General features: G+C 49.0%; 1 protein-coding gene across 3 annotated transcripts in view; it reads right to left on the reverse strand.

The window, feature by feature from the left end:
* LOC144937050 (latent-transforming growth factor beta-binding protein 2-like) overlaps positions 1–14,764 on the reverse strand; it is a 135,827-nt gene that overhangs the window by 104,014 nt on the left and 17,049 nt on the right. For all 3 annotated transcript variants that reach the window (XM_078864286.1, XM_078864285.1, XM_078864287.1), the window contains one exon: positions 1,402–1,685. In XM_078864286.1, coding sequence (XP_078720412.1) covers positions 1,402–1,685 — 284 coding nt within the window. The remainder of the gene's footprint in view (positions 1–1,401; positions 1,686–14,764) is intronic.

The raw sequence follows: 14,764 nt of genomic DNA on the forward strand, positions 1-14,764 counted from the left end.
TTCTCCCTGTCACGTGTGGGTTTCATTTGGGTTCTCTGGTTTCCTGCCATAGCTACAAAATAAAAACCATGCAGTGCAACTGGGATTTGCCAAACATCCCAATGCTGGAAAAATATCTGAAAATGACTACATTTGGACTACACATAGCAACATCCCTCCCTCTAAAGCCAAGACTTCACAAGACCCTCCTGAATAAAGTGTCTTAATACTTACTGAGGCTTTCCTGGTTAAACAAGCATAGTGATAATAATTGCATAGGGTGAGGAAGATATGTGACACAATAAGACATAGGTTCTAGTTCAAACTAAGTCTATGTGTTCAACCAGGGCAGAACTCAAGAGACCAAGATACTCTCATTTTCAAGCATGACCTGGGGCATTAGTTTAACAGCAGTGGGTGGAAATTGCGATGTATAATCCCAACTACGTAATTTAGGTTCAGATTCCTGACAAGGTTACGCCTTTAAGAAGTGGATGACATTGTGTGTGTTATGGATCTACATTCAGATTGTCCAATGCCTTAGCTTGCCAATGTAATAGAGCTGATGACGAGCAACAGGCCTCGGAACATTGGTCCCGTGTCAAATGTTTCCATTAACTTTTTCAAAAGCGAGGTTGCAAATGGTCCAAGGTGAGCATCTTCAAGAAAGGTCACGTACCCGAACATCAGCAACATGTGAGTTTCTCAGGATACACACTCATCAAATACAAACTTGCAGAGATGGTGAACGGTGATCTCGGTAGTACTTGAAGAGGTACAACTCAGGGCAATGCACGTTGTCTGCGGTACATCTCAGTGTTCTTGAGATACGATCATGAATCCCCTGACTTACCTGGCAACCTCAGCATTGTGTCTGTACCAAATACAGTCTGGTTATTGTGTGTAGAAACCCATTTAACACTGATCAACACTAAAGACCACCCATTCGGGAGAAAAAGAGACAACCTTGCACTTTTTTTGCCAAAGATTGGCAAAAACTCAGTACTTTTCTACCACTGCATGAATCACAGTGAAAAGGATATTTTTATCCTCATGTGCTTTTGTACAGGGACACTGCTGTGGTGTTATGGTTAGAGCACTGGACTTGAAATGCGGACGTTGAAGGTTCGATCCAATCTCCCAGTGCTGCAGTCGAAACGACGGCCACACTTGGTCAGAACTTCTGCTTCTATCCACCCAGCGATATCACGAATGGGAACGTCAGTCAATTGGCAAGTGGCGTGTGGTGGGGGGTGAAGTGTGAGCACTCCCAACTCCTCCCACGATGGAGTATTGGCCATCGCGGAAGACTCGGCCAAATACGCGCTTCAGCTCCCTCTAAACGAGGCCCTTCTTCCAGTGGTGAAAGCGAGCAAGTACCTTTCTGGGCTGCACCTTTACGCTCGACTTTGCTACTCTCACCGTTGCTTGCGGTGGCGTCCATTGGCTGATCGTTTTGCGGCGCCTGCCCAGCCGAGGGTTTCCCGGGGGCCACCGCCAACACTCGAGGCCCGGATTGGGGCAGGGCCTGGTGGGCCTGCTGGGCCTGGGCCCCAGGGCGGGCCTGGACGTGCGGCTGCGCCTGGCGGTGCACTTGCTGGGCGGGGGCGTCGCGCCCTGTGATGCGTGGCCTCGGCTGCTGGCTCCGCGCTTGTGCCGATGTCTGCGCGGAGCCGCCCGGCGCCAGAGACACACGCGCCACGTTGCTGTGGGGGCGAGGAGGGGGAGAGATGGAAGAAAGTGGGAATGATGTGAGTAGAATTGTTACGTAAGTTTAACGGTCAAGCCCTCTCTGATTACAAACATATTCCCCTCCTTTGGTGTGTGTGCCGGACCCTTCGGCCTGTCTTAATGCTCTCACACAATATGCATTTTACTGAGGTGGCTAGGAAATGGCAGGATAGTAATGGATTATTTTTGTAGATATATTTTTTTTCATTGCAACATAACGTGAGCCCCGGTACATCACGCCGTCTAATACAATTCGGCACGACGTGAGCACACAACAGGGGGGGGGGGGGGGAGGAATATAGGGCCACTGCTCCAGCCAAGTGGGGACCCCGTGCAGGGGGGAGATGAAGATGTAAGTGGGGAAGTCATGGATTCTTCAACATATCAGTGCAGAGATTTGCATGTTACACTCTTCAACATATCAGTGCAGAGCTTTGCATGTTACACTCTTGCATTCATGAGCATTCCTCTGGGTAATCCAGCGCCCTCCAACATCCTCAACACTTCCAATGGAACTGGACAAACTTTGCATCGCAGAACCATTCGGAAAAAAACGGCTCCACACTCAGTGTTTTTCCTGGGTTAAATGTGCGATTGCTTTTTTATACAATACAAGAAATAGTTGAGTTCACCTAATATGACTTTTGGATTGGTGACCACCAGGGCACGCCAGGTGTCACGTGGGGCTTACGAGGTGGCTCTGCGAATAGCAGGACCCAGCGTCAACCTCCTCGTTTTCACCATTAACTCTGTTTTTCTTTCACGCAAAGCCACAAACACTCACTGATGGAATTAGAAAATGTCCAATGCGGAACGCTCCTGAGAGAGTCTCGAAACTCACTCGAGGCTCTCGTGTGCACGCAATAAAAATGAGGGTACAGGTTTCCCTCGCTTTATGCGGGAGATGAGTTACATAAAATGAGGGCGCACAAAGCGAGATCGCACCGCACGAGACAGCTGCTTGCAGAGTCGCGCATCCAGTGCAGTGCCCACAATCGTGTCCCACGTCCGACCGCATAGCCGCATAGCAGTGAGTTAAAACCGCACGTAGCGAGTTTTGGGTAGAAATATCTTAGCCGCGAAATTGCACAATCCACATAAATCGAGAGCAGTATATATTGTACAACATACTTACATGTAATGCTAGAGTACTGAGTATAATAATCTCAGACTGCCAACAGTTCTCTTCTTTGTTTTCACTTCCCAAATACGTTTTTTTCACAAGATTCAGATATATACGTTTGTTTTAGGTCAAGCAAACAAAACGCAACGACCATATGATGTCAAGGACGACGATGTCAAATAGAATAAGGAGGTATGTGTGTATGAGTGCACTATACATTTTCTCACACACATGTCAAATGTCGTCTTCCATCTGTTTGGCACTCTCAGATTCCCCCAAGATCGGGGGGGGGGGGAGGACACAGCCTAAGCTCTACAAGCTATGAAACACATTTACACCACGAAAATAAATTCCACGAAACGTTTTCAACTCTTTTAAGGCTGCTACCAGAGAAATACTGAAGTTCCACCGTCAGTTCAGGTCTGCCAATGGAGGTATAATAAAATACGCTTTGATTTGCAGTGTTTAAATGCAACCAAAATTGCATGTCAAGATGCTGTGCAAGCAGTGGGACTTGTGGCTTATAGAGATGGGGGGTGGGGGGGGGGATTTGTACAAATATAGAGGGTTTTTTTTGCTGAAGGGACAGCAAGCCACAAACAGAGAAGAATATATTGCGCCTGGACTTAACAGGCGCAGGGAGTCGCCAGCACAGATGACTTAGGAAGAGGGATTTACACGAGACGGGCAGCAGAGGGAAAGGAGTGACCTCCCACTTTGCAAAGGTTTACTGGGGACTTCAACATAAACCCTTGATGAGTACCAGCCAGTACTTATAAAAAGCATGTCTAGACACTTAACCTTTATATAGTTTTTTTACTATTGTAGCTTCATTTTAATCAACTACAATGACAGCAGATACGAAAACCCAATAGCAAAAGACACAAATTGTAACTGAATGAACATACATTAATCAAATAAATATCTAACACCCAAAGAAGGCGTCAATGAGTAGCAGCCAATATGTAGACAATTTCTCTTAAAAATAAACGTTAACACGATTGTAGTTTAAGGATTTTTTTAGAAACCGTAATGACACCAGATATAAATGCGCAGCAGAAGCAGAAAGAAAGACACGTAAGCTAGATTAAACAAAATAATAGAAAAATAAATATACATTTCTGGCTGCCAAGCGGCAGCAGGGGGGAAACGATGTTTTATTAAGAAGCTGCAGCTGGGCACTCATCAGGACCAACGCCACCATCACGTTTCGGCCGGTCCCCGGCCACCAGCCGTGGCTGTTCCCTTGAGTAACGGAGCGGCATGGAGGCATGGGGGGAGAGGAGGAGGAGGGTAGAGGGGTGCAGGGAGAAGTTCCTGCTTAGAGATCGCATTCACACAGCCAGACACTCGCGCCAATGACTTGGCGCGTCTAATTGTGCTGAAAACAGGAAGCATGCTAATGGTGACGCCATGTGAAATCGACGTTATTTATTTATATGTCCGCTTATGTATTTATTCGCTTGTCAGCCGGATCTTTGGGTTTTGATGCTCGCGCTGCATGCGCACATTTGGAATGTCCGATGGGAAAGTGCGTGCGTGGATCCGTGCGTGCGTGTGTGGGTCCGTGCGTGCGTGTGTGGGTACGTGCGTGCGTGGGTACGTGCGTGGGTGCGTGGTGGGTGCGTGCGTGGGTGGGTGCGTGGGTGGGTGGGTTGTGCAAAGTCAGAAATATAATGCGATGCTATTAAACGTGTGGCCTATTTTCAATTGATAAATACTCATCGTGTGAGTACAAAGTGTTTTCAGAATTTACATTGCAAAGTTGAATCATTAGCAGTGATCACCTATTCACTGCTGAATGGAGGGTTCTCTACATCACAGTCAGCCTTCATGGTCCTACGGTGCTACGATCCATCTTGCTCCTGCACATCGAGCTGATCTCATTACTTCATCTCCATTGGGATCATCTCCGCAGAATCACCAATCTCTTCTGTTGGCAATCAACCACGAGCAATGTGTGCTTTCCAAACTCACTTTTTCGAACGGCCCATATTACGTCTCTCTGACTTGTGTATGCTCTCTGTTATCCATATGCTCCTCTTTCTTCTAGCAGTGTACTGGGATTACAAACATGCACATGCCAGTCTATGCACTTTTCACCTTTGTGCAAACAGAATCAGAATATGTATTTTTCCTGGAGAAACCCGATGAGCTGTAAAGCTCTTTTGCACAGATGTCCAGTAGGGGCGGGTCAGCACGTTACAACAGCAGCAGCAGCACAACAACACGATTAGGACTGTGAGCGGTGGAGATGACTTAGGGTGGCCTTTACTCAAGAATATAATGGCTGGTGATGAAAGTGCAAACAGAATAGTCTGATAAGACAATTTTACAATGACACAGGTTTGACACTTTTGCTAAAACACATGTTTTTTCAAAGTGCCCGTGTCCCACTCGTATCCACTCTATTTATCTGGCCTACGTGCTGTGAAGAAGGTCTATTGCCTGACACGGCACCTTCGATATACTTTTTCCTTTTAAGGCCAGAGTGCTATTGACAAATGTGTTGAGTTATTTTGTTTCTTGTGCTTGTGCACCACTACCAATGTAGTATTACCAAAACACGAATGGTATTTGATTACTTTAAAATATTACCTATTTGTAATGTTCAGTGATTATGCACGAAAATAATAAGCTTGGATGAATATGAATATTCTCAAGTATAAACATGCAAAATAATAAAATGCAACCGTGATTTATATCATTAGATTATATGCATGGGTGAAGTGTGCATAAGTGAGTACATATGTTTGTGCATGTACATGTGTGCATGTAAATGCACAAACATACACCTGGCACCGAGAATTAATACTTTCCAATACAATCAGCCATGATGGCAGCTCCTGTGAGCGAGTCAATTGAAGTAAATTTTTTTTCCTGAAATAAAACCCAAGTCTGCACAGGAAAGGCCGGGGAATGGATGCCACGTCGATTTCTGCGCAAGACTCAGCGCCGTGCATCACACACCAGAGGCAGATTACATCACGCGCGCACACTATTCTAGCATCTGCGAAACAATTTATTGACGCTATCTTTAACAATCTCCCACAGAAACAATGTCGCATATTTTGTGTGGGAGACAGCCAAAAAACCGCTGAAAAGGCGCCACTTTTACGCATTGTAATAAAAAAGGCAACGCTGCTCCGTGGCTGCTCTAATCGTTTGGACCCGCATCCCGCCACACGCATCCCGCCACACGCATCCCGCCACACGCATCCCGCCACACGCATCCCGCCACACGCATCCCGCCACACGCATCCCGCCACACGCATCCCGCCACACGCATCCCGCCACACGCATCCCGCCACACGCATCCCGCCACACGCATCCCGCCACACGCATCCCGCCACACGCATCCCGCCACACGCATCCCGCCACACGCATCCCGCCACACGCATCCCGCCACACGCATCCCGCCACACGCATCCCGCCACACGCATCCCGCCACACGCATCCCGCCACACGCATCCCGCCACACGCATCCCGCCACACGCATCCCGCCACACGCATCCCGCCACACGCATCCCGCCACACGCATCCCGCCACACGCATCCCGCCACACGCATCCCGCCACACGCATCCCGCCACACGCATCCCGCCACACGCATCCCGCCACACGCATCCCGCCACACGCATCCCGCCACACGCATCCCGCCACACGCATCCCGCCACACGCATCCCGCCACACGCATCCCGCCACACGCATCCCGCCACACGCATCCCGCCACACGCATCCCGCCACACGCATCCCGCCACACGCATCCCGCCACACGCATCCCGCCACACGCATCCCGCCACACGCATCCCGCCACACGCATCCCGCCACACGCATCCCGCCACACGCATCCCGCCACACGCATCCCGCCACACGCATCCCGCCACACGCATCCCGCCACACGCATCCCGCCACACGCATCCCGCCACACGCATCCCGCCACACGCATCCCGCCACACGCATCCCGCCACACGCATCCCGCCACACGCATCCCGCCACACGCATCCCGCCACACGCATCCCGCCACACGCATCCCGCCACACGCATCCCGCCACACGCATCCCGCCACACGCATCCCGCCACACGCATCCCGCCACACGCATCCCGCCACACGCATCCCGCCACACGCATCCCGCCACACGCATCCCGCCACACGCATCCCGCCACACGCATCCCGCCACACGCATCCCGCCACACGCATCCCGCCACACGCATCCCGCCACACGCATCCCGCCACACGCATCCCGCCACACGCATCCCGCCACACGCATCCCGCCACACGCATCCCGCCACACGCATCCCGCCACACGCATCCCGCCACACGCATCCCGCCACACGCATCCCGCCACACGCATCCCGCCACACGCATCCCGCCACACGCATCCCGCCACACGCATCCCGCCACACGCATCCCGCCACACGCATCCCGCCACACGCATCCCGCCACACGCATCCCGCCACACGCATCCCGCCACACGCATCCCGCCACACGCATCCCGCCACACGCATCCCGCCACACGCATCCCGCCACACGCATCCCGCCACACGCATCCCGCCACACGCATCCCGCCACACGCATCCCGCCACACGCATCCCGCCACACGCATCCCGCCACACGCATCCCGCCACACGCATCCCGCCACACGCATCCCGCCACACGCATCCCGCCACACGCATCCCGCCACACGCATCCCGCCACACGCATCCCGCCACACGCATCCCGCCACACGCATCCCGCCACACGCATCCCGCCACACGCATCCCGCCACACGCATCCCGCCACACGCATCCCGCCACACGCATCCCGCCACACGCATCCCGCCACACGCATCCCGCCACACGCATCCCGCCACACGCATCCCGCCACACGCATCCCGCCACACGCATCCCGCCACACGCATCCCGCCACACGCATCCCGCCACACGCATCCCGCCACACGCATCCCGCCACACGCATCCCGCCACACGCATCCCGCCACACGCATCCCGCCACACGCATCCCGCCACACGCATCCCGCCACACGCATCCCGCCACACGCATCCCGCCACACGCATCCCGCCACACGCATCCCGCCACACGCATCCCGCCACACGCATCCCGCCACACGCATCCCGCCACACGCATCCCGCCACACGCATCCCGCCACACGCATCCCGCCACACGCATCCCGCCACACGCATCCCGCCACACGCATCCCGCCACACGCATCCCGCCACACGCATCCCGCCACACGCATCCCGCCACACGCATCCCGCCACACGCATCCCGCCACACGCATCCCGCCACACGCATCCCGCCACACGCATCCCGCCACACGCATCCCGCCACACGCATCCCGCCACACGCATCCCGCCACACGCATCCCGCCACACGCATCCCGCCACACGCATCCCGCCACACGCATCCCGCCACACGCATCCCGCCACACGCATCCCGCCACACGCATCCCGCCACACGCATCCCGCCACACGCATCCCGCCACACGCATCCCGCCACACGCATCCCGCCACACGCATCCCGCCACACGCATCCCGCCACACGCATCCCGCCACACGCATCCCGCCACACGCATCCCGCCACACGCATCCCGCCACACGCATCCCGCCACACGCATCCCGCCACACGCATCCCGCCACACGCATCCCGCCACACGCATCCCGCCACACGCACGCATTGTGATCCGATTAAAGAATTGATGCTGGTTTTTGTCCTGTGTCTTTATCTCATTTGTAGATGATTTCTATATGTCCTGTCTTGGTTACAGCATTAGGTTAATTGCCTTCAGCTATCTTGCTTGACATTTATACTCTTGACATTTGATTTGCATACACTCGTGTAAGTTATACGTTCTCAATTACACGAACGGTTAAGTGCAATAATGTGGTTTAGTCGTTGAATCAATGCTTCGTTGCATGCGTGGAAATGTAATGTCCATTTATTTGTTTACATTTTTTTACTATAGAGAAGTAACGTATTATTTTGCATGGTGATATGCCAGAGAGCTGGCTTCACAAACACAAGGTTGGGGAGTTAAATTGCTTGTTGCGGGAGTTCTTTAGCAAACTTATCTCGAACACATATTCACGAACCAAACAACAACTCGCCACAGCACAGAGCAGACCCTAAAACCGACAGACTCGAGTTTCATCGCAAAAGAGACCATGCAGTGGCAATTCAAGACAACAGATGCAAAGCCCACGACAACCCACATTGTTTTGTCTGGTCGCTTAATTGCCACGGAAAAGCTGTGCAGATAAATTGCAAAGTGCGAACAACTTAATCCTGATCTGTCACTTTCACAACACATGCGAACACTCTCCTACAGTTTCAAAGGAACGAAGAGCGGAAGTGATTATAATTTACAATTTCTCAACGTGTTTTCCTTCCCCTGAACCTCTAACAGTTCTTATCAGTTTAACAGCTATATCATTTGATGGAAGATAGACGGATCTTGGGTTTTTTTTGTCTGGATTAATAGAATGAGCACGATGTAATTATCCTAATCCTACGGGGTCCCATAGCGTAAGTGGATGGTTCATGCCTGTACGGCCGGCAGTTCACCAGCAATCATTCAAGAAAGCCCGATTGCTGATGAGGCATTGCATGTCGAAACCGGACCAAAGTTGTGCTTGCCTTGAAACAATGCCGGTGAAATGATGCGCTCCCAGAAAGGTGTGTGGGCTGATGGGTTGTGCAAGACATACTTTTATTTTCATGTGGAGAGAAGGATATGTGAAGTAGACATATTGTTTGCTTATTTATTTTATTATACCCAGATGTTGTGAGCCGATTTTAAACTGTTATAGAGAAGGCATAGATTGTGTTTGCATTAAACCCAGTGTGTATCATGTGGGCTTCCACGCAATACTCTCTCTCTCAGTCTTGCCAAATCCTAGGCAAATTGGTGATTGCTAACGGCGCCTGAAGTTTCATAAGGCTAGCCGATACTCAGAGGCACAAACACTCTGTCTAGACTGGTTAGGAACGCGCTGTTAGGAAGCACCTATTAAGGAAGGCAGGACTAGAATACACACATACACACTGCTTGCCTCAGTCTTTATCACACCGATACTTTTACAATTTTTCTGCCAAGTTAAAACAAAAGAGATCCAGGCCGGGTTCAGGAAACCAATGGTCACTGTTGTGCATGGCCGGGAATCAATTGTAGGCCACTAAATAATGGCACGTAATTTTCTGCACGCAAAGACAAACGAGCATGTGAGCTTTTACATAATCTAACAATCATAAAAGTCTCTTTGTCGTTGTTAAAAAAACGGCACTATTGGTAACAAAGCTAAATTATTAAATATCCGATAAGTTTCGTAAAAACAATTAAACTGTGCAACAGAAAAATGCGAAACGCTGTTTCGCCTGATAATCTACGTTACGCAAGAGGATTGCGTTCTCTTTTCCGACAGGTAAAACTTACAGATGTAAAACAATGTAATCTTAAGCAGCTGACTGCTTAGTCGGCCAAGTTCTTAGCCATTCTTTAACAAATAAAACTGGTTTTCTTTGTGGCTTCTCCAGTAACACATTCAGGCTCAAAACAGTCAGGCATTCAAATCCTGGCAAAAATCAAAAGATACTCGTTGGCAACTGAATTCTTCTCGTTGGAATTGTGAACTTCAGCACGAGCCGGGGAAGGTGAGGGGAAAATCAACGGACATTTTATACACTCAATAAAGAATGTACATGCATTAAACTGTAAGTGTATTGTTTGTTAAACTGTCGTGACAGTATGTATTGGCATGTTAAAACATACATTTAACATGGCCCAACATCTACTGCAACTGTAATAAGGTTCATAAACTAAGTAAATCTCCAAGCCAATGGGAATGCCCTTTTATTGACTCAATTTTTTTTTTGTCAAGCACTACAGAGTTTATTATTATTATTTACATATTTCTCTTGGAAATTTTTCCAGTAAAATACAGGACTTGCAAATAACAGGGGAGGACCACATTCTTACCAAATTGTTGAAATGGTTTTACAGAATACAGTGTATAAACATATCTTGTGGGGCCCCAGTATGATCCGGCGGGGCCTCCATGGCCATAGTATTCATGTGATCATCTGTATCACGTGGGTCACATCACCCCTCAACGGAAACAAATTCCATCGAGATCGCGTAGTTGCAGCCTGTGGACACGAGATGCAACGTGCTCTCCCTTTTCTGTCTCTCAGTCAATCCGCTCTTTCTCTCACTCTCTCTCCCTGCTCCCTCTCTCTCAACTGCTCCTTACTGTCATTCTTGGCTGTCTCTTCCTCAATCTCTTTAAATCTCTCTCTCTCCAGCAGTCTTTCTCCACCTCCTTCTCACGCTCTCTCTCTGTTCCTCTCTCCCTTGCTCAATCTCTGCTCTGGACAAGAGGAATGGAACCCCCCCCCCTCCACTCTCCACTGCCACATAGCCCCCTGCAATTGGTGAAACAAAGCTTCGATTGTGAGCATCGTCGGCATCCGTGAGGCCCAGCACGAGTCGGCAGGGGCCACTGAAGAGAGTGGCATTACAAGAGACGCTCGGGCTCATGGGCCGTGTGGTTCAAACCGTCTGGCAGAATGAGCACGCCAAGCCTCGTGCACTGCTGCACAGAAACACGTCACCTGCGTGCTATGGGCACGTTCAAGAAGCCAGGGAATGCGAGGGGTGGGGGAAGGTGGGGAGGGAAGCCATATTGCGAGAATAAATGACAAAGTGTCATTTAATATGCACACGGACAAATTGAGTCACTCGTAAAGCGCAGGACGAATCACATTGGACGTGCATTATTTTATATGGAAATACATTGATTCGTATTTGCAACCTGCGCGAAACGTGTGCATGTTTTAATTCATCTGCGCTGAATTGCCAGCTCTCAGCAATTGCATTTTTCGCGAGTGTGCGTCGGGTAAACGCTCATGCAGAATCTGTACCAATTCTGACATTGAACAGCTCACTATTTTGTTTGACTGAAATTGAACAATTAAGCTAAACTACATACCTCGCAGAACGTCCAAGTATGCAAAACAAAATTCCACTGCAAATTTTCAAACAAAAAAAGGCAATGGGACATTTCCCATCCACGGGTTGTCTGAATGCATGAGGTGTCACGGTGGAGGAGGAGTGGTTAGCATACTGGGCTCGGAGCCTGCTAGCTTGAGTCTGATTGCCGCCGGCCACAGTTGACATCAGTGGCAATTGATATCTCACGCGGTCCTGGGGCACCCCGCCAGACCCTTCATCAGCTCACATTGACCAGTGTGGTGAAGTAAAGTAAGATAACCCCCGTGGCCAACACACACTGTGGAGAGGCCTTCATCCAGCAGTGGCTCGAGAGAGGACAGTAAACTCATAAGATTGAATCCAAATCATTTATCTACAGGGTAAAGGTATCGCTCCACTGGGAAGGTCGTTAGAACTCTCTCTCTCTCTCTGTGTTAACCACGCACGAATCGTTAATAAGTAAACAGATAATATATATTAGTTTGCGTTGTGGCGAGAACTATCTCGACCAATCCTTGCCCGCCCCCCTCACAAGCCCGCACTGGCCAGCGTGATGGAGCCTCGCTTACAAAACCCCTCCATCACCCATACGGGGCGGGGAGGCCTTCAGCTATTGTTACGGCCAAATCGTTACACCCCGAAGAGACATGTCGATAAATTGTGGCTTTTAATGTGGATTCATGTTCATGGCATTCGCCCAGTTGTTTGAAAATGAGGAGAATAATACAAAGTTTTCAACACGATCGAAAATAAAAGGGGTTGATAATGTTATAGTTAATACTGTTATACAAAAATAAACAGATTTCAATCACTGTTCTGCAATGACATATGCTTGCATTGTATCATTACAACTTAGACAAAAGTGCACAGCAGAAAAACACAACCATTTAAACATCCGAACAAAACGAAGCAAATATGAGCGGCAAATATTTACCGGATCATCACACGTTCAAAGGAAATATCTGCAAATCGAAATGTTAAATATTTTGGAAAACCTAAGATAAACGACCGTTTTGTTACGAGATACGTCGAGACTTCTTTTTCAGCGAGCGAATAAGGAATATAAATAAATTTCATGGCTGACAAAATAATTATGTCTTCGTTGGAGAGCGCCCAGTCGCTCGAGTGTGTTCACGTCAAGACAGACTTTAGGTTTGAAATATGACGGTTGGCTCCTTACCAGGGCACTTGGAACTGAAAGTGGAAAATATAAATTAGGCACGAAATTGTGCCCGGGACCTTATTAGCCAAAGGAACAAGGTTTTGAAGCGAAGTGTGTATGTACGTGTGTTCCATAACCGCCGAGTTAAAAATATTTCAGTCTGCAATATGGTTACGTAGAGTTGTCAGCAAAGCGCTTGGCTCAGTCTATCGTCACTCTGGGGTTAGAGAAATCAAGTACTCTGCAATGGATATTCTCTCTTCTGCGGAAATGTGGTCATGTTCTGGGCAATATTAGCAGATCCTTACTCTCTGAATATACCCTCCTATTGCTCCGTGCAGCTGTGTGCAGATGAAGGCAGATTATATGATGATGATTGTTGTCACTTCTGGGTCACGACTCCTACCTACCAACATAAATGGATTCTTTGGATTGATGTGGTGCTTCCGGAAGACAATTTCCAGTAACTCCTTATCCACATAATAGCGCGGATGATACGACACATATGCCACTGCTTTCAAGTTACTCCACTTATTTGTGGATATGCGTGAATAACATGAATAATTGTGGCGCGGATAATAAAATAGGATTTTCTGTGGATTGATTCAGGAGCACAGAAAATATACGTAATCTTGATTTGAAGCTTTCGTGACTGCAGGAATCCATACTCTTTGGTTCTTTCGGTAAAGTCACGTAGGTAGAAAATAAAATAAATCCCAAATTATTTTATACCTACGTGACTTTACCGAAAGAACCAAACAGCATGAATATACGTAATAGCTAACAGGCGTTGCATCATACCACTTTTCTGGAAGTCACAAGCAGCTATCTTTGTTGTCCTATGAGAACACTGCTTCCCAACATAGGAATGTGGAATTTCCACAACTGTCTCTGGGCCACCGACATGGAATTGAGCATCACCTTATGCTAGTCTGAGCACCGTGCAAAACTGACCCCGTTTTTTTGTATCCTTCACTCTTCAGGGATTACAAATAAGTTCTGCTCAAAAGCGTGAACAATTGGAGAGAAAGTATGAGGGAGGCAACTGTACACCTGCTGCCCAGCTGTTTGTATTTGCTTCTCTCTTACCGCAATATCTCCCGAAAATATCTGTCAACTTTGCAATGTGAATGACAGCACGTCAGCCACCCTCCCCCCCCAAGTGCCTTTTGCGATGACGGACGCGAAAATCCACGTGTACCGATGCACACCGCACTCCAAACAGCGCACTGGCACGCCTAGTCCATTGCCGAACTTCCAGCGTACACACACACACATGTCGGATGGCCGCTCAAACAATTCCGTAGCCACTGACATCATTGTGTATATCATCCTGTCACTTGCAGCGTACTCATATGTTGAGGTATTTTTTTTTCTCTCCCTTCCTATAAAACAGGTCTCACCTGGTGAATTTAAAAGTTAAGACAGGTTTACGCTTCTTAGCGGGAAAATAAAAACTATGACCGCACGCATTTGTACCCATACTGTGCAGACCCGCAACCATCACGGTGAGCTACTCGCATATCAACTCTGAAGGCATGTTTACATGGCCAGGGAAAATATTATAAGTGCAAGGTCTTTTGCAGTCACAAGGAATACAAGTGAAATAAACAAAGCGGACATATTTAAACACCAGACAGATACAATATAAATAATAAGGAAGTGTTTTGAACTTTAACAAATGTCCTTAATACAATTCATAAAGAGGCGCAGAACGGTAATGGCGTGTTTAATATCTTGCAATCGACTAAATTATAAGCTGGTGGTTCATGCAAAGCTTCCCC

This window comes from Lampetra fluviatilis, chromosome 18, assembly GCF_964198595.1.
Source record: "Lampetra fluviatilis chromosome 18, kcLamFluv1.1, whole genome shotgun sequence".
NCBI classification, from domain to species: domain Eukaryota; kingdom Metazoa; phylum Chordata; class Hyperoartia; order Petromyzontiformes; family Petromyzontidae; genus Lampetra; species Lampetra fluviatilis.